Source organism: Notolepis coatsorum, assembly GCF_963971535.1.
Source record: "Notolepis coatsorum genome assembly, chromosome: 2".
NCBI lineage: Eukaryota > Metazoa > Chordata > Actinopteri > Aulopiformes > Paralepididae > Notolepis > Notolepis coatsorum.
This window is the reverse complement of record NC_140166.1, coordinates 202,424,637-202,446,874: the sequence shown is the minus strand read 5'-3', so window position 1 is coordinate 202,446,874 and position 22,238 is coordinate 202,424,637. Positions and strand designations below refer to the sequence as shown.

Below are 22,238 nucleotides of genomic sequence, written 5' to 3'. Positions count from 1 at the left end.
CCCTCCCAATCCTAAGAGGAAAGAGAAAAAGAAATGTCAAACACAGTTTCCAACTGTGATTTACCAGACATACAGCGGAGCCGGCACAATTCCCATCCGGGCTGCAGCCGACTTTGAGCATGGAACTCCCGATAAAGAAGATCCTATGCCCACATTTCCTCGTTAGGGTGTACTTCCACATTTATGTGAAAGATGGGGCCTGCACGGGACAGAGAAGCATCCGCTCGTCCAGAGAATCCTGGGTTCACCAGGTCCTGGTTGCGGCCCACTAGGTTGACCGTCATGGGCGTCAGACCAAGATCCTCCGTCCGTTGCTTAAGAAACCGAGCAGAGGACCCCAGTCTGGAGTCGGCGTTCGTAAAATTGTCAGCTAACCCCCATAGCATAAACCGACAACCAGAGCTTGCAAGCAAAACAATACTCACCCCACCCGGAAGCAAACCCGATTTCTTACAACAGTCGGTGCTTCCTACAGTCCAGCTGTATGACCGGAGGGCAACCCCATCCAGCCGCAGCAAGGAGGACTGCAGTCGGGGAGTACATCAGCGGCGCGAGCCCCTAATACGAAAAAGCCGGTGGAGGACAGAATGATCATCATCTTCCAGACACTCCAGTGACGAAGACAATTTCGCCGTATTTTCTCGAAAATAGTGAGAGAGAAAATAAAGATATGATGACAACGTATCTTCCCGTTCTTTTGTTTTCCAACTTTCTTCTACTAACAACCTCGTCAAGTGTGGGATCTACTGAAGGCACTTCCTTGTGGTGAAAGTGAAGACGGAGGCGAGTAGGTGACCACACACCTGCTTATGAAGGTAAGCGGACATGGGTGTGGCCAGACGAATGTTGGGATGTAAAGGTACATTGTGGAATTTTTTATTCAGTGCTTGTGCACGAAGTGAAGTGCGTGCAGAATGATGCTGAGCGGCACAGGGGTGTAAAAAGTACCCAGAAATTATACTTAAGTGAAAGTATGGGTACCGTCTCAAAATCTGACTCAAGTAAAAGTCAAAGTATCTGGCTAAAAACACACTTGAGTAAAAGTCAAAAAGTCCTACTTTTAAATGTACTTAAGTACTAAAAAGTAAAAGTACATTTTTTTTTGAAAGGGATAGACCAGGGGTCTCAAATTCATTCCATCGTGGGCCAAGTTTTCATTTTAACTATACATTGCACCAGGTGAGTTAGTTGAAGAGGTGAGCCAATTAGTGAAATCATCAGCTGGTGTTTAGGCAAGGCTGGAATGAAACCAAGCATACACTCTGCCCACAATAGAATGTGTTCTGCGATAGACAATGCTGAAGACAGACAGAAGACAGAATACTGGAGTACCCTGAATAATATCACAATATTAACCACAGCATAATGCGGATCTGACTGTCTATTCTTCTGATAGCAGGTGTTTAATCAAATATCCCTGCTTTCTAGTGTTGCACAAGGACCAATCAGCATGGGTATGGGCGGGTTAATTTTCCATTGATGGGGATTTGATTGGCTGTTTACCTGCGGTCGCAGGATTAATAACGTTAACGTTAGTTCGGCCAGATAAACAATTAAAATATACTAATTAAATGGTTGGACCTGTGAGATTTGTACTTTGTACTTTGTAGGTCTGCATTTTAAATGTAAGGAGTAAAAAGTATGTATTTTTTCTCTGAAATGTAATGGAGTAAAAGTACAAAGTATACAAACCTAATAATACTCGAGTAAAGTACAAATCCCCCAAAACAGTACTTAAGTATTGTAACGAAGTACAATTACTCAAGTACTTTACACCCCTGAGCGGCAGCCATAATGAAATAGAACCTTCTGTAGTGTGGCAGTGGAAGGGTTAACCGTCTGTAGTGTGGTAATGAAAGGTTAGCCTCCTGTAGTGTGGTACTGGAAGGGTTAACAGAGCAGGATGTAAACATGCTTCTGTGTCAGAAACGCTGAGTACCCAGGGGCTGTGATTTTCGACGATGTTACACGTGGCTCCCTTTATGGGGATTCTAGCGTTGGCAACGTTCCCTAATACCTTGTTTAAGCCTGGCATCAGCCCAGTATCTGCTACCAGTATTGATATGAACGCATCCCACCAGCGGGTTATTCTGACCGGGGCCAACAGCAACCGCAGACCAGCCTGTATCCTGTAAACCACAGCATTCTGAAGACCGTGTACTCTGTGGCAACAGCAACTAGAGCCAAGACATTTTAATCAGGACCAGCTTTAGAATTCAAATAATTTCTGTGCGCAGACAGGAATCGAAATAGTGATCTGCTCTGGAGAGACACTGGAGAGAGAACACACATTTACATCCAGCAACAGCCTGGGAGTGATGGGCTGTACTCTGTTTAGCCTGGGATCATGACTACATTTTGGGAAGCCATCCCGTTTGAATTATACATCACTGTGTTTCAGCGGATGGATGGAATCTTTGGCACATTAGTGCCGACACACATCGATACTGGACTAAATGCATCTTTAGCCATTCTGAACAGCATGGGCTGATAGGTGTAGGGTACAGTATGCACTGTAGTACCACCCTACCTACATCTGCTGGCACATTAGGGGGGTGGGTCTGATATCTGGAGAACGCATACAGTATGGACCACAAGCACACACGTATGTAAATACACAAAACACATGCACCCCCCCCCCCCCCCCCCCACACACACACACACACACACACACACTTCCCCCCTACTAACTGAAGTATATATATATATTCGACGACCTACGGTATATAATTCTGTGTCTTTTACTTGATGTTATAATGGTATGTATAGTCATTAATATGCACGGTGTGTCTCTCTTGACCACGGGTAAACAGGTTAAGCCTATTATTTACGAGAGATGGTCACGACTCTCCCAAACAGCTCTGTCTAGAGAGTCAGAAAGGGCCACACTGTGGGTATATCTGCCTGGCCAGGGCCGGAATACAAACAAGCCGAGAAGACTGGCTCTTTAGAAAGAGGGAGATACACAGGGTCGGGGCAAACAGAATGACAGGGCAATGTCAAGCGTTTGAAGAGTTCACATTAAGCCCCCTGCATTTTAATTAGGCTCAGAAGTCTATCAATACCGTGGCTATAATTGCTCATAGCAGTTATAATGTGCACGGCTCGTAATTAATTTAAAACGATTACAGTCTTGTCGGCCAATTACTGTACGCGGGAATGCAAGGTGAGGCGCTTCTCTTCTTTTTTGGGTCGTGCCGGAGATAGCGAGTGGAATGCGTGGCCGCACTGGGGTGGTAGGGGAGTGCTACCGCCCGGGGAAGAAGCGGGTGTTGCGAGTGGCTGGCAGCGGCATGGCTTCACTTGGCACAGAGCGTCGCAAAGTGAAATCCCCCCCCCCCCGTGAAAAGAAAACAATCAGCGGCGGAAGGATGGATAGGGGGGGGGTTGTGGGGTAAACGCGGCTCACACCTGTACCCTGGAAACCAGGCCAGGTACGGGATCGGGATTACACTGCATTCCAAAACAGAACCGTACATTTAATTTCAAACCTTTATTTAAACTCAGCGACTGGGTGGCGCAACGGTCTAAGCGCTCGTCACCAACGCAAGAGACACCGGTATCAAATCCGGCTGTCAGCGTTGCCTCCGGCTTGGCCGGCCGTCATACTGGCTCAATTGGCAGAGTCAGCGGGAGGGAAGCCGGTAGGGTGGTATTCTGGTCGTTGTAAACAGCGACTCCTACAGGTCGGTCAGGGCGCCTGCACAGCAAAGAAGGGATACGATGAAGGTAGAGTGACCTCCCACGCGTTACACTTCACCAATGAGAGTCCGCGCTGGCAGGTGAAAAGAGGTTGCTGGCTGTCTCCTATGTGACGGAGGAAGCATCTGATAGACTTCAGGGCTCCATATACCGACCAGTGGGGGGCACATGCAAGCAACAACCAGTAAGGGGATGGGGGAATTGGCATAACGACTAAATTGGGATGGGAGAAAATCAGAGAAAAACAGGAGTAGAAAAAGTGGATAAAAAAAAAAAAAAATTTAAACTCGAAAGGCAACTGAGGTTTCCCTCGTCGAGAGTACATACAGAAATAAGCATACGGCATATAAAATCACACAGCATATACAATCATTAACAATAAGACGACAAGGTGAGACAAAAAGTAAGGATACCAAATCAATTAAAACATGTACAACTTGATTGACAAAGGTTGGAGATCAAGGTTTTAAACTCTGCAACAGAGGGGATAATCTCAAGCTTTATATATATATATATATTATATTTATATATACTGTAGTGGGATAACACATGTATACCTTGATCTGACTAAACTGATCACATATATTCTGATAGCCCAGGTTGTTCTGAAAAGAAAGATGTACATCACTTCATTGTACAATACAGGGTTGGGATTTTACAAGCAGGTTCATAAAAGTTGACCAGGCAAACCTAAAATATCACAAAATAGCTGCAACCTCTGAGAGTTAAGGATTTATTGATTGATTGATTGATTGATTGATTGATTGATTGATTGATTGATTGGACACTTTATTTAACAGATTGCAGAATGGGTACAATACAGTACGGCTCAATACACACAATTGTTAAGGGGATGCAGACCAGAGAAAGACTTTCGTCTTGTTTACATCAGGGTCCCCCATTTTCAATTCATAATGACATTTATGACATACACAGCATACAGATATACAGATATATATCATGACATTTACGATATACATGACATACAGATATATACAGTACTGTTACATTTGTGACATACAATATATGCAAATATACAGTACTGTTAAACAGAGATCCTAACAGAACATATATACATACGAGGGGGAGGAAACTGTACATTAGGAGGGGGTGGGTGGGTGGGCGTGGTGTTCGGAAATTTACATGGGCCCGTTTCGAATTGCAGCCTCCCATAGGTGCTCTTTGAGAGTGGTTTTGAAGGTGCGTAGGGATTTAAAAAAAATTACAGCTGTGGGTAGGGCGTTCCACATTATTGTGGCGTAAATGTGAAACGTGTTTAGTCCCTTGTTTGAGCCGAATCTGGGTTGCACGCGATTTGTGGAGCTCCCTCTCGTGTTGTGGTCGTGGTGTTCACTGACATTTGGGAAGTACCTCGACATGTACATTGGTACCTATCTTGTAGACCAGGCCCATTGCAAGTTGCTGTACTCTGTCGTCTACTCTAAGCCAGCCTAGGTTGTCAAAATGGGCAGGGGTGAGGTGGGTTTTAGGAGTTAGGTCAAGCAGTAGTCTGACCAGTTTGTTTTGAGATGTTTGTAATTTTGTTTTTAGTGCCTTTGAGGTGCTTTGGTACCATGAGGTGCAAGCATAGTCGTAGTACTCTTGAATGAGTGCTCCTGCCAGAGTCTTCAGGGTATTCTTGTTTACCAGCGAGGAGATCCGGTAAAATAATCTTGTTCGTTGGTTGATTACATTGGTTGATTACATTGGTCCCCAGGTATGTAATTTCATCTTTCCTTGTGACAATATTGTCACCCACTGTAACAGAGAAGCCGTTTGTGGAAGGACTGTTGGAGTTAATTCCATGAGCTAGAGGGGCATCATAGCTAAATGTATTTACCCTGTTCTGAGCTAAATGTAGATTTACCCTGTTCTGAGCAAACTCTGGGGACCTTACGGACCAGCCAGTCACTAAAAACAAAGAGAGTGTCAAAAAGCTTGTGTACTAGATTGTGTCCTAATTAAAGCACCAGATGTGATGATTTCAGAGACGAAAGCCAACTGTACCACATGTAGATCTGAAAGAAAAGCATTAACTAGTGTGGATTGTTTCGCTGGTACTCTTCCCAGGAATTTTTGGGTTGATTACAAATTCCACAGTTCCACGGTTTCCAGATAACAATATTTGACGTCAACCTGACAAAAATAAAAACCCGAGAGCCAGAAGGAAGCTGGAGCTCCTTCATGCACGGCATCATCCTGCCAACATATCTCTCTCTCTCTCTCTCTCTCTCTCTCTCTCTCTCTCTCTCTCTCTCTCTCTCTCTCTCTCTCTCTCTCTCTCTCTCTCTCTCTCTCTCTCTCTCTCTCTCTCTCTCTCTCTCTCTCTCTCTCTGAATTGTCATGTGGAGTTTTTCCGTGAGCGTTGCCACATAGGGAGGTGCGACAAACAGAACATCTGCTGTCGGTTTCAACACCGTTTCGGCGGAAGCACCTGAAACTGTGGATGACAACCGAAGAGCTGAAAAAACACAAAAAACTAAAACAAAGACGGTCTCGCCGTGTGGCCTACGCGGTGGAAACGTTTGTGTGACAACAAAGTTTGTGTGTGACTGGAACGGTGGGAGATTCACCGATGCACATCACACGCCATCTGGACATCAATACATCCCGATGTGGGTTTGTTTGAGGAGTGAAAGTAGACCCTAGCAGGTGTGGAAGAATCCCGTTTGGTTGCCGCAAACAATAGCTTAGTTCACACCTACAGTAGGTGAGAGACCCCTCTCTCTACTTAAGCTCATTGTCTCCTTCTCGTCCTCAGTGTCTCCTGACTGGTCACGATGAGAGCACTCCTCTCAGCCAAAGCTCATTTAACCTACATGTACTTTATATTCATCGTTTTTACGATTAAACCTATTTTGATCAGAAGATCCGTCTATGACATAATTGATACATCATAATCGACCACACAGGCAAGATACCTCACTAACCCGCTAACAGAAGGTCAAACAGCTCTTTGATACTGGGGCTGCGGAGGTGCTCATAAAAATAAGCCACTTTTGTTTTTCTACCTTCTCCTGTAGCTGCTTCCTAGCCCACTTCATGCTACAACAATAAGATACTTCATTAATTCATCAAAGGGTGGCTTTTTATCTCAGGCGGGATGTGTTTTTCCTGCTTATTCATCTCGGGCGGCTAGATGGGATATTTATGCCTTTGAATAAAACTGTGTGCTGAGTTTTTTCTTGCCAACCAATAAACAGCACACACCTGCGGCAGAAGATGAATATGTAAATTTGAAAAGTGGGTCACAGATCATATTTCATCAGGTCCAATCATCAGCCGGAATGTCCTTCTCCCCGTGCGAGGGGGCTTCTCAGCCGGGCCCGGTTCGTCCCTGACCTTCTGGACGACCGCCGCTGATTCCAGGTCCGCTTGATGAAAGCTTCTCGGGTCACTGTTCGTTCGCCGCGAGAGGCACAGCAGTCGAACACAGCACGATGATATTAATTAGTCACGCGTCCCGCGATCAAGGTTGTCTTTTTGAGCAGCAAATCCGGGGTTCAGTCGGTGGCCCCTGGCACAATGGAAGCACTTCAGAAACGTCAGTCTTTGACTCGCCATGTCATGTGAAACCAAAGTGCCAGGCGATACTTGCTATTAAAGCTCGGAACATGCCAGGGCTTCGTTTTGTTTTCATTCCTTTGGTTTGCTTATTTTAATCAGAGGCCCTAATCTTCAATTAGTCTAGAGGTCAACTAGGCTCTTACCTAAAAAGCTGTAATTATTTTGAAAGGGGAAGAAGATTATTTTGGCATGTGCTTAATTACTGTTCTGCCCTACACAGGCTAACCACAGTAACTATGCTAACACTGTAATGCACTTATTAAGTAGGTAGTCATTTGTATGGCTAATAACCATGACCAATGATTTGACCTATGACCCCAAAATACAGATACTGAACTCTGCATTTGTATTATAGGTACAGCAAAGTGCAGTAACTACAATTTGAATGCCTTTTCAATAGAATGATGTTTTTGCAAGGACCTGTAAATGGTTGATTAAGGAAAGATGTGTCAAGGTAGAGAGCAATCTGTTTCCGTCAACTGCCGCTAATATAACTCCTATCTCGCAAGCTAGCTAGCTAGCATTCACATTTAAAGGATAGCCAAACTATTATTACTGTAACTACTGCAACTGCATTGGCCTGGTCTACTACTATTACTACTACTACTACTACTACTACTACTACTACTACTACTACTACTACTACTACTACTACTACTACTACTACTACTACTACTACTACTATTACTACTATTACTACTACTACTACTACTACTACTACTACTACTACTACTACTACTACTACTACTACTACTACTACCACCACTACTACCACCAGTATACTACTACTACTACTACTACTACTACTACTACTACTACTACTACTACTACTACTACTACTACTACTACTACTACTACTACTACTACCACTACTACCACTAGTATACTACTATACTACTACTACTACTACTACTACTACTACTACTACTACTACTACTACTACTACTACTACTATTAATACTACTATTACTACTACTACTACTACTACTACTACTACTACTACTACTACTACTAATACTACTACTACTTCTACTAGTCTACTACTACTAATAGTCTACTACTACTACTACTACTACTACTACTACTACTACTACTACTACTACTACTACTACTACTACTACTACTACTACTACTACTACTAGTCTACTACCACTGCTACTACATCATGCTGTCAGGAAGCTAAATGATCTACTATTTACATTTTTACTTTTATTGTTTATATTGTCTAAGTCTATATATTTTTTATATACACCATGGAAATGAGGGAAACATAATTTAAACTGTCTGTATGTCTTGAGCAATATAACATTTACAATAAAGGTGACTTTGACTTTCACTTGACTACTACTATTACTACTACTACTAGTAGTTGTCTACTACTATTACTACTACCACTACTACTTGTACTACTACTATTAGTGTTCTACTACTATTACTACTACTGCTAGTCCCGAAGCTCCAGGAAACCTGTACAGTATCTATACTAGAATTGTGTAGTTACTGCAAGTTTTACACCCTATTATCTCCAGAACAGAACAAGATTGAACCAGGAAATGTAAAACAGATATCCAAAGTTCCAATTTCAGTCATAACTCAATTTTAACCAATTTTGACTTATGTAGGGCAGCACTCTTCCATTGAAATGTCAGCGCCCTTCACTCTTACATTGACTTATTAGACTGATGAAAGCGGAATAGCACAGAGTGGTTCCTGTTTGATTGATTGATTGAAAAGTTTATTAACAGATTGCAGAATGGGTACAGTACAGTACATCTCAATACATACAATTGTTAAGGGGATGCAGACCAGAGAAAGACTTTCGTCTTGTTTCCACCAGGGTCCCCCATTTTCAATTCATCATAACATATATGACATACATGACATACAGATAGACAGTACTGCTACATCTATACATTTATGACATATCAGATTTGCAAATACAGTACTGTTTGTGATACAAAAGTGTCCAGAAAAGGAGTGTATATACATTTGGCGTAGAAACTGTACATTGGAGGAGGTTGGTGGGGTGGGGTTGGGTGGGTTGGGTGAGGGCTGTACATTGGAGGTGGGGGGGGGGGGGGGGGGGGGGGGTTGGGTAGGGGACACACACACATTTTACACTGTACATTGGAATGTTGACAAAGCCTTACTTGGTCATTTACTGTACAACTAGGTTAGGACATTTGTAGGGGCCAGTTTCGAATTGCAGTCTCACGTAGGTGTTTTTTGAGAGTGTTTTTGAAGGTGGGTAGTGATTCACATTCCTTTACAGCTTTAGGCAGGGCGTTCCACATTGATGTGGCATAATTGCGAAACGTGTTTAGTCCCTTGTTTGAGCCGAATCTGGGTTTTACATGATTTGTGGAGCTCCCTCTGGTGTTGTGATCGTGGTATTCACTGACCTTTGGGAAGTATTTTGACATGTACATGGGTACCTTGGTCGCGTAGTGTATCTTGTAGACCAGGCCCATTGCAAGTTGCTGTACTCTGTCGTCTACTCTAAGCCATCCTAGGTTGTCAAAGTGGGCAGGGGTGAGGTGGGTTCTAGGAGTCAGGTCAAGTAGTAGTCTGACTAGCTTGTTTTGAGATGTTTGTAATTTGTTTTTTAGTGCCTTTGAGGTGCTTTGGTACCATGAGGTGCAAGCATAGTCGTAGTACCCTTGAATGAGTGCTCCTGCTAGAGTCTTCAGGGTATTCTTGTTTACCAGAGAGGAGATCCGGTACAAGAATCGCGTTCGTTGGTTGACTTTTTTTATTACATTGGATGCCATTTTGTCACAGGAAAGATTAGCCTCTAGGATGGAACCCAGGTAGGTAATTTCATCTTTCCTTGTGACAATATTGTCACCCACTGTAACCGAGAAGTCGTCAGTCTTGCTGAGTTTGTTATTTGAACCGAAGAGAATGGACTCTGTTTTGCCCATGTGTAATGATAGTTTGTTGTCGGCGAGCCATATGCAGATTTTGCCTAGTTCCGAGCTGAGGGCTTTTTCAACCTGTAACTTGTTCTTGTCAGAGACCAGCAGGGCTGAGTCGTCCGCAAACAGGAACAAGTTGCAGTCACAAGCTGACGACATGTCATTTGCATAAATTAGGAATAGTAGCGGTCCTAGTATGCTTCCTTGTGGAACACCACAGCTCACTGTGAGGGGGGGGGATAGGGTACCGTTTACTTCCACCATCTGTTCCCTCCCCTCCAGGTAGGATTGTATCCAGCTCACTGATAAACTTGAACCAATTGCTTTTAGCTTGTCAATCAGAATGGTGTGATTGACAGTGTCGAAGGCCTTTTGTAGGTCCAGCATGACCATGCCGCAGTATTTGCCCGCGTCCACCTCTTGTTTGATGTGGTCGTTCAAGTAGAGAAGGCATGTGTCAGTGGAGTGGGATGTTCTGAAGCCAGATTGGAATTCGTAGATTAGATTTTTTTCCGCGAGGTATTTTTCGATCTGTTCGTATACTATTTTTTCCATGACTTTCGAGATGGATGTAAGGATAGAAACAGGGCGGTAGTTACCCGGGTCTAATTTGCTGCCCTTTTTGTGCAGGGGTGTTACTCTCGCAATTTTGAAGTCCTTGGGGACGTGTCCCTGTTTTATGGAGAGGTTTATTATGTGTGTGATGACTGGGGTGATGGCTGCTGCTGAGTCTCTGAGGAATTTGGAGGGGATGTTGTCATGGCCAGTGGCCTTGTTTGGTTGGAGGGCGCTCAGTTTTTTGAGTACCTCATCTGTAGTTACTATTTCCAGTTTGAAGTCGTCTTTGTGGACGCCTAGGTTCATGTAGTATGCTACTATGTGTTCTACCCCATACTGCCCTGAGTGGGAGGGTAGTTTGTTTACCAGTGTTGTGGCTATGTTTGTGAAGAAAGTGTTTAAGTAATTGGCTACATCCAGCTTGTCTGTGATGAGCGTGTTGTCCGTCTTTATGTTTATGTTTGAGAACCTGGTTTTGAGTTTTTTACTGCAGCCTAGTTGATTGTTGAGTAATTTCCAAAGTTCACGTGGTTTATTTTTGTTTTCCTCGGTTTTGTCATTGATGAAATTTTTTGTGACAAATTGTGACATAATTTCAGCAATTAACTGCTATTACAGTATGAGGGGAAGATTTTCCCCACAGTACTATGGTGGGATCGATGTCTATGACAGTCAGCTAGACACATCCCATTGTCAATTGGACCAAGAGTAAAAGAGACTTATAATAGCCAGCGAATTCTACTGACATTTAGAAAGTGGCATGACAATTAGACTGCTCATATTACTACTACCGATATGAGTCCATTCTCTGTCAAAATATTGTGACCTGGCAGGGTTTTCAGGAAATCAATTCCTCCAAGAATCTTATTTAACGACACATTTGAGGCTGTCTGGCTCACACCCGCTAATTGATACCTTCCCGAACTCCATGGAGAACACTTGGGGAGCGGCTGCCGATCATTTTCTTTCAGCCGTGCATCCAGAGCATGAGCAAACGAGAGCAACCTTTTGTTCGACAGATGGATGTATATTATTGGCAGAGATGTGTTCTTTGGACTCTTCTGCTCTTTTTTGCACGTCATCATCCCCTCTGATTCTCAAGATCAAGTTTTGCTTTATTTGTCACGTATAAAGTACATGTACATTACAGTGAAATGCTTGGTTCTGTATGAGCCCCCTGAGAATGTGCTTCATACAGTAAAAAAAAATTGTCAAAGAATAAAGTCCAAACACTATACAAATATACAAACTAAAGTACAACCTAAAGTACAAATTAAGTACAAAATGCAAACAATGAAAAACAAATGAAAAATAAACGGAGGTATGGATGTAGTGCAAATGTTTTGTAATAAATAGATTAGATGCAATACGGTGTAACGGTGCAGCTCCGTCCTGGAAGGTGCAGGCGACGAGAGACGCCGCTAGGCCTCGTTCCAAACCCGACACGTCGTTCCCCCGTGGCCTCGGCCGCCGCACACCATGGATACACACCAGTGTGTGTGTGTGTGTGTGTGTGTGTGTGTGTGTGTGTGTGTGTGTGTGTGTGTGTGTGTGTGTGTGTGTGTGTGTGTGTGTGTGTGTGTGTGTGTGTGTGTGTGTGTGTGTGTGTGTGTGTGTGTGTGTGAGAGAGGAGCCTGCGTGACGGATCGGGACGAGGCCCGGGCCCATCTCTCTTCCCTCTCAACAGAGGGTGGTGGAGAGGCAGTGAGGAGTGGCCACCAGCTGGCCCGGCCCCTCCTGCCTGCTGTGCTGCCGTGGCCGTATCAGCCGCTCCGATGGACAACCCCGATCCATTCATCCTGCCCTCTTATCTTTGTAAATGAGCTCATTTGTCACAATCCAACATGTAGAAAATGCCCCCCCGCACAGTCTTCACACAGAAGTACGCCTAGGCACACTGGTAGACTGGCAGCCGTGTACGATAGATGTGCAGAGACAGACAGACAGACAGACAGACAGACAGACAGACAGACAGACATACAGACAGACATACAGACAGACAGACAGACAGACATACAGACAGACATACAGACAGACAGACAGACAGACAGACAGACAGACAGACAGACATACATACAGACATACAGACAGACAGACAGACACACAGACAGACATACAGACAGACAGACAGACAGACAGACAGACATACATACAGACAGACAGACAGACAGACAGACAGACAGACAGACAGACAGACAGACATACAGACAGACAGACAGACAGACAGACAGACAGACAGACAGACAGACAGACAGACAGACAGACAGACATACAGACAGACAGACAGACAGACAGACAGACAGACAGACAGACAGACAGACAGGACCTGTACCCGGAAGAGAGGAAATACATGACACACAAGAAGATATTTACTCAGAATACCTGAATATCCTTGCAAAATGCCATACGACATACAACCTTGACTAGCATCAGCGTTTACATCTCTCCAAGCAGGTCTCACACGGTAGTTGTTTGCCGGTTAGAATGATAAGCAGCCGAGCCTAGTAGACAGGACCCTTCATGTGTGAGGTATTCTGAGCCTGCGTAATTCCCACTCCGGGGGGCTATGTGTCAGCCATAGCTCAAAGCGGGACATCGGGAGTAGTCAAATATTTACGACCAAGGAGAGCTTCGGGATTTACACGTAGTGTAGAGCGCCTTCGTTCACCCTGCCTCAACTTATTATTGTGGATGTATTTGGAATACATGCTTGTCAGGAGGAAACGGGAGTATAGGCGAGGCGTGGCCTCAGTGAAAACACATCTCATCTGGGATTATCTCGTTTCACAAAGCGGCGTGGCAAGCGTTATGTAACACCAAGGAAGAAGAAACGTGTGTGTGTGTGTGAATGCTCGGCTCATGCTATTCCCAGCAGATCGCTGCTGAGAACATTACAGCATTCCTGTGGGTGTGATATTATTTGGGATTACCCCCAATAATATTGTACAAATAGATATAGGAATACATATATAAACTACTCCACCTCAACTGGTATCATTTAAATATCCTTTTATTTTAAGCGTTAACAGCACATGGTGTGAAAGTGTACACTACACACGGAGATACAGCACAGCAAATGATTTCCCTCTGGGATACACATCACAATCAAGAGGCATGACTGAATTGTCGATGCAGTGAGGAACAGCTTTGCAGTTTTGTCAAGTCCAGATAACACTGTGCAATGGCCCGGCGCGGCTGACAAACACTCCCTGTGTGCGTGACCAAATGTAAGCCCCAACCACCCAAAGTAGTGCTGCTCAAATAGAAAATCGTCCGGCGGCAAAAGTAACTCTTAACCAACTAACTATTCTCCGCTGTTATCTAGGCTAGTTTCGGAAATTCAGTTCCACAGGAAACGTGTCTTCCAATGGCGACTTGCCATATCAATCACACTGAAGATATCTATTGCTTTGTAAAAGCAAGACATTTCTGGTTGCGAAGACATGTTTATGTCTTTATGTTTATGTTTTTCATCATTCTAAATGATTCCTCTGAAGTGCTTTAAATAATTGGACTGTAACAATTCCACTCAAGCCCAGATTCTGAGAGCCAGGCATCACCCAGAAACAAATGGCTGCAAGATATAATGAATTAACACAGAATCAGTCTATACATGGATAAGTGACACCACCTACAGTATTGTTTGACAAAAAAATGCAGGTAAACTAAAATTACCTGTGACTTTGTGAAGATACCCCAGAAAAACAAGGCGTTTTGTTGAAAATGAGAAGATGTGATTACATCACCCAACCCACAAGGATATGTGAATCAACTCAGACTACCATTGACCTCATACTGACCTCTGACAAGTCCAAGATATCCAATAAAGGGGTTATAGCATGCGGGTTAAGTGATCATTATATGATATTCTGTACCCGCAAAAAGCTAAAACTAAAGGCTGGCTGTCACAAAACAGTCACATCTAGAGACCTCAAAACCTACTCTAGCGAGGCCTTTAACCTTGAACTGGAGAGTCTGGACTGGTCAGATGAACTCAATGGTACACTGGTTGAAGAAACTTGGCTTGGCTTCAAAACCAAATTTTCATCAATACTAAACAACATGGCCCCCCTAAGAACCACCAGGGTAAAAAATCGCGCTGAGCCATGGATGCACACTGAAATACTGACCGCTATGAAAGCCAGAGACAAAAAATGCTCTGAGTTTCGTAAAAGTCAGTCAAAGCTTACCAAAAGCACGAGCAGTGAACTCCAAGACCACGTGACTGAACTCAAACTAGAAAGAAACAGACTAAGAAATGACGTAAACTCCATGATCAAAACTGCTAAAAAAAATTTCATCAATGACAAAACCGAGGAAAACAAAAATAAACCACGTGAACTTTGGAAATTACTCAACAATCAACTAGGCTGCAGTAAAAAACTCAAAACCAGGTTCTCAAACATAAACATAAAGACGGACAACACGCTCATCACAGACAAGCTGGATGTAGCCAATTACTTAAACACTTTTTTCACAAACATAGCCACAACACTGGTAAACAAACTACCCTCCCACTCAGGGCAGTATGGGGTAGAACACATAGTAGCATACTACAAGAACCTAGGCGTCCACAAAGACGACTTCAAACTGGAAATAGTAACTACAGATGAGGTACTCAAAAAACTGAGCGCCCTCCAACCAAACAAGGCCACTGGCCATGACAACATCCCCTCCAAATTCCTCAGAGACTCAGCAGCAGCCATCACCCCAGTCATCACACACATAATAAACCTCTCCATAAAACAGGGACACGTCCCCAAGGACTTCAAAATTGCGAGAGTAACACCCCTGCACAAAAAGGGCAGCAAATTAGACCCGGGTAACTACCGCCCTGTTTCTATCCTTACATCCATCTCGAAAGTCATGGAAAAAATAGTATACGAACAGATCGAAAAGTACCTCGCGGAAAAAAATCTAATCTACGAATTCCAATCTGGCTTCAGAACATCCCACTCCACTGACACATGCCTTCTCTACTTGAACGACCACATCAAACAAGAGGTGGACGCGGGCAAATACTGCGGCATGGTCATGCTGGACCTACAAAAGGCCTTCGACACTGTCAATCACACCATTCTGATTGACAAGCTAAAAGCAATTGGTTTTGATAGTTTATCAGTGAGCTGGATACAATCCTACCTGGAGGGGAGGGAACAGATGGTGGAAGTAAACGGTACACTATCCCCCCCCCTCACAGTGAGCTGTGGTGTTCCACAAGGAAGCATACTAGGACCGCTACTATTCCTAATTTATGCAAATGACATGTCGTCAGCTTGTGACTGCAACTTGTTCCTGTTTGCGGACGACTCAGCCCTGCTGGTCTCTGACAAGAACAAGTTACAGGTTGAAAAAGCCCTCAGCTCGGAACTAGGCAAAATCTGCATATGGCTCGCCGACAACAAACTATCATTACACATGGGCAAAACAGAGTCCATTCTCTTCGGTTCAAATAACAAACTCAGCAAGACCGACGGCTTCTCGGTTACAGTGGGTGACAATATTATCACAAGGAAAGATGAAATTACCTACCTGGGTTCCATCCTAGAGGCTAATCTTTCCTGTGACAAAATGGCATCCAATGTAATAAAAAAAGTCAACCAACGAACGCGATTCTTGTACCGGATCTCCTCTCTGGTAAACAAGAATACCCTGAAGACTCTAGCAGGAGCACTCATTCAAGGGTACTACGACTATGCTTGCACCTCATGGTACCAAAGCACCTCAAAGGCACTAAAAAACAAATTACAAACATCTCAAAACAAGCTAGTCAGACTACTACTTGACCTGACTCCTAGAACCCACCTCACCCCTGCCCACTTTGACAACCTAGGATGGCTTAGAGTAGACAACAGAGTACAGCAACTTGCAATGGGCCTGGTCTACAAGATACACTACGCGACCAAGGTACCCATGTACATGTCAAAATACTTCCCAAAGGTCAGTGAATACCACGATCACAACACCAGAGGGAGCTCCACAAATCATGTAAAACCCAGATTCGGATCAAACAAGGGACTAAACACGTTTCGCAATTATGCCACATCAATGTGGAACGCCCTGCCTAAAGCTGTAAAGGAATGTGAATCACTACCCACCTTCAAAAACACTCTCAAAAAACACCTACGTGAGACTGCAATTCGAAACTGGCCCCTACAAATGTCCTAACCTAGTTGTACAGTAAATGACCAAGTAAGGCTTTGTCAATATTCCAATGTACAGTGTAAAATGTGTGTGTGTCCCCTTCCCACCCCCCCCCCCCCCCCCACCTCCAATGTACAGCCCTCACCCAACCCACCCAACCCCACCCCACCCAACCAACCTCCTCCAATGTACAGTTTCTATGCCAAATGTATATACACTCCTTTTCTGGACACTTTTGTATCACAAACAGTACTGTATTTGCAAATCTGATATGTCATAAATGTATAGATGTAGCAGTACTGTCTATCTGTATGTCATGTATGTCATATATGTTATGATGAATTGAAAATGGGGGACCCTGATGTAAACAAGACGAAAGTCTTTCTCTGGTCTGCATCCCCTTAACAATTGTATGTATTGAGCTGTACTGTACTGTACCCATTCTGCAATCTGTTAATAAACTTTTCAATCAATCAATCAATTGTGGATGCACTGTAAGTAACAAGGCCTCTCCTCTCTCTCGCTCTCTCTCTCTCTCTCTTTCTAGCCATGTGACTGATGAGCTCGGTCAGTGGAGTGATTCAGCACAGGGCACCAACGGAGACAAAAGAAAGACGTTAATAACAGTGAAGGAGAGCAGAGGAAGATAGGCGAGGAGACTAGCTGAAGAGAGGATGAGAGGAATAGGGGAATATAGGAAACGATGAGGATAATAGCTGAATAGAGGATATGAAGATAGGATGATAATAATATATGGAGAGAGGATAGGATAAGAGCTGGATAGAGGAATATAGGATATACGAGCTGAAGAGAGGACAAGAGGAATATAGGAATAGAGGAGAGGAGAATAGCTGAAGAGGAAGAGAGGAATATAGGAATATAGGAGAGGATAATAGCTGAAGAGAGGAAGAGAGGAATATAGGAATATAGGAGAGGAGAATAGCTGAAGAGAGGAAAATAGGAGGAGAGGAAAATAGCTGAATAGAGGAATAGAGGAAGCTAGGAGATGATATGAAGAGAGGAGAGGTGATGAGAGGACTGGAAGGGGAGAGAAGAGGAAGATAGTATATAAAGAGATGAGGACAGAGGAGAGGAGAGGAAGATAGGGGAGGACTGGAAGGGGAATGCAGCAATTGTCAAGCGGCCCTCTCTTCCTCATCCATACTAAGATGAATGTCCACCTGACCATGGCCTCCTCAAGCCTGGCATCATTCATTAATGCCCCTCATTACCGTCTTTCTCACATTCTTTTTTAAAGACTTATTGCCTGCATAATGGAACAGTCCTTAGCACGGCCATACCTTTTCCTTTGGCGCAAATTAATCACCTCCGTGGCACAGGACAAAAAAGGGAATTCTCTCGTTAAATATTAAGCGTCTTCACTAACTCCTGTTCTTTTCTCTACCTCCTCCAGAACTCCCACGACCCCCGATGAGCACGGAAAGGAGCGGGTATTCAGCGATACGGCTGATGATCGTATCCCGCCGATTCACACCGGCCCGTCGCGCGGATCAACCAACGCGAGAGAGGCCCCGGAATAAAGAGATGGAAGGACTGGACGGGAGGGAATACAGAGAGATGTACTTACAGTTGACTGTGACTTTCACAGTCTTGGTGTCGGGAGATGCAATGTCGTTCAGGGCGCTGCACTCGTAGTCCCCCGCCTGGTCCCTGGTGATGCCGCTGATGTTCAGATATTCACCGCTGTCATACTTCCTGGCTGGAAATAGAGAATGAGAGAAGGAGAGACACGTTTATATTTAGACAGAACACAGGGACAAAAGGTGAGGAGAGGAAAAAAGAAAAGATACAAAAAAAACGCAGTTCAGCAGCACCGTTGAACCGGTACGACACGTCGGGCGATGGCGTACTGCGCGATGCACTGGTTGGAAATGGAACACCATGGAAAAAGGCTCCCGACTTGGGAGAGAGACAGCCGGGCTCAGTGCCGGCTAGAGCATTACCACCTAGTCGGGTCGGAAGGGAAATTAACTAAACACTATAACCTAAAACCCAGCTCCTGATATCCCACACATGTAGGTTCAGCACTTTGATGTAGCATTTCCATTATAATCCACTAGATTTGTTTAGTGCTACAATCTTAGATTCGATCCAAAGGTAGTATCACTGTACAGCACAAGTACAGTACAGCGGACAGATAAGTTTGGCATCCAACCAGAGTGCAAGCTAACGATAAAGTGCATAACAACATACGGGAACGTGCACTGGAACCAGAACCGGCTCTGGCGGTGGTGAAGGATGTGGAACACCTTGTCGTGTTGTCATCGTTGCACAGCACATATGTCTACAACAAGGTATCTCATGCTGTCCCCATTACCCCCCCCCCCCCCCCCCCCCCCCATATCTTAAAATTGCAGTGGATTAGCGCTGGTTCCATCCATCCATTTTGAAACGGCGGCATGGAAATCAAAATAATGGAGTTCCTCGGAGCCTGGCTACTTATCGTTTACTCTAGACATCTCTCTCCCAGGCAGTTAGAGCATCCGGCTCCTGGAACACACTCAGAGTCTGATGGATGGATGAATGCACAAGTCAGTGGTGTAAGGCTGGTAAGAGTGTCGTCGGCGATCACAACAAAGACTGTGACTGGCATATTTTGGTTGGAAAACGAAACAAACAAATACCGCACCGCTGTGGCCTCCATTTTGCAAATGAGGTTTGCTATTTATCTATACGAAAACAACCCCCCACCCCTCCAACTAATACTTCCCAACACAATCGTGTATGTACGTACAGTATACATATATATATATATATATACATTTGCCGTGGGACATTTGCAATACTAAACTAAATGTTTTCGCCCTGTGAGTGATGTTTTGTAAGGTTACAGTCCAAGTCACGGTAATGACTGCCAGTGAGTCCGTCCTGCAGGCAAATGCGATTCAATTAGGAACATTAGGCATCCGCATTCATTATTTATACGTTAATTTACAAAGCACGATATCTTATCTATTTTATTAGTATTATCTTTTTTTTATCTCTGAATAACTGTGTATCCTCTCTCTATACTCATCCCCCCCCTGGTAGCAGAGTGAAAAGAACCCACGCCACATATTTATATGGTTATTGCCATCAAAGAATATAGAAAATAAATATCTAATCAGAATCCTGACAATGAAAGCAATTTGACTGGGCGTGCTTGTCTAATAAAGGCCAATATAATATCCGAGGGTAGAGCTGTGGCTGTATTAGCGGGACTGAACCGCCACTGAGAATCAACCCCTGACCAGAATTAATTCTCTGTGCGATGAGAGTCAGCATGAAATCTATTTATATACACTATTTTGGTGGGGAGTAATGGGGACAGGGGTGGGAGGTGTGTGTGTGTGTGTGTGTGTGTGTGTGTGTGTGTGTGTGTGTGTGTGTGTGTGTGTGTGTGTGTGTGTGTGTGTGTGTGTGTGTTTATGTATGTGTGTGTGTGTATGTATGATGTATGTGTGTGTAACTGTGTGTGTGTGTGTGTGTGTGTGTGTGTGTGTGTGTGTGTGTGTGTGTGTGTGTGTGTGTGTGTGTGTGTGTGTGTGTGTGTGTGTGTGTGTGTGTAAGTGTGTGTATGTATGCATGTGTGTGCGTATGTGTGTGTGTGTGTATGTGTGTGTGTGTGTGTGTGTGAGAGAGAGATATGGGGCTCAGGTGCGGTGCGTGTCCCAGAATCCAGCTGAACGTAGTGATCTGAAGGCCCGCGGTGACTAGACTCTGACTCAGCACATTTCTCTACGACTACAGGAGGGAAAATAAAAGTAGTCAGATTCTTGTCAACCCAGGCTTTCAGGTACATGGAAATAGCAGTCGTGTCGTTGAGATTGGGGGGCTGCAGGTCGAAAGCTGAACGCCGCTGGCGACAGCACTTTATTGGCTAACAACATTGTCAAAAATCAAATAGAAACCCTAAAGGCAACAGCGATAATAGGTTTCCCCATCCGTGGCCACAGAGAGACTGGTTCGATTGAGTCCAGCGCCACTGGGCCAAGGCAACGCTAGCTTCTGCGTGAACAAACAAGACAAACGGTGTAAAACTGAAAGAAAAGAAAATGATCCATAAAAGAGCACTTTGGCGTGTCTGAGAAACAGGTGGCTCGATGCATCGGGGAACAGAGAAGTAACCGAGTGGAGTTCCTCTACTACGCTGACGAGACTGGACCTCAGGGTCACGGGTTTACGAGTCGGCCCACCCATGTCTCACAGTGAGATTCTATAGCATTCCTCTTATTGAACGTCTGCATATTGCCAGTCCAGCATATATGTATTTCTCTGTGGACCATTAGAGGCTACAGTGTGTCTTGACGTCCTCATTGTGTGCCTTGGAGCAGCCTTGCACTCTCACACGGTAGTGGACTAGTGGCACTGTTATAAAGATCCTGAAACAGCTGTAGTATAAACTCTCCCATAGTAGTGTCTCTTTTCCTCCGTGTAGACACCCCCCCCCCCCCCCAGCCCAACCCCACCCCCCGCCCACAACCAATCCACTAAGTAGTTGGATAACACGGTTGACCTATAGGGTGCCCCTTAATGCAATGCTCCATTGTTTTTTATGTATAATGGAGAGTTATGATACACTGTACATGGAAATCCATGGTGTGCACCGGAGTCTTTCTGCTGGAGCAGTGAAATCAAAAGCACTGACCCATGATACCGATGCACTCGACGCTTCCAATATCATTCAGGAAATGGTCGGTTGGGGAGGTGGGGGGGGGCTTGTTTCTATGGGGAAAAGCACAGAAGCGCTCTTGAAAGCAGTGATGTAACGGGCGGGGTGGGTCGGAGGAGGAGGGGGGTCGGAGAAATCTAAGTCAATGTGCTGTATGAATGAGGGATTCAACTGAAGCTACGCTGTGCTGTGTGGGATACTATCTCTCTCTCTGCACCTTCAAATTAACATCATCCCGCTTCATATTAGGGGTGGAGGGGAAATGTATGTTGATTGTATGCCGATAATATATTCAGTTGATCGCAAGTATCAATACTTATATAAAAAAAATATATACAAATAAATAAGGCGATGCTGTCCCTGGAAGCGATGAAAGCCTTTGATAGGTTGGAATGGTCTTATCTATGGGCAGTATTAGAAAGGATGGGGTTAGGAAAAGGATTCATTGATATGATTAAAGTATTATACAAAGACCCATCGGCCATGATTACAACAGGTATAATCACCTCCGAAATCTTTACGGTATCGCGCTCTTCCAGACAGGGTTGCCCTCTTAGTCCCGGACTATTCGCTTTATCATTAGAGCCTTTAGCACAATATATAAGACAATCCCAATCCATAGAACCAGTCGCAATTAAGGGCACACAACATCATATTAGTTTATATGCGGACAACGT

General features: G+C 44.3%; 1 protein-coding gene across 1 annotated transcript in view; it reads right to left on the bottom strand.

Moving 5' to 3' along the window:
- Window positions 1–22,238, bottom strand: part of negr1 (neuronal growth regulator 1) — a gene marked incomplete at both ends in the record, with an annotated part of 419,156 nt that overhangs the window by 128,517 nt on the left and 268,401 nt on the right. The window contains one exon of the mRNA XM_084307725.1: window positions 18,478–18,609. Coding sequence (XP_084163851.1) covers window positions 18,478–18,609 — 132 coding nt within the window. The remainder of the gene's footprint in view (window positions 1–18,477; window positions 18,610–22,238) is intronic.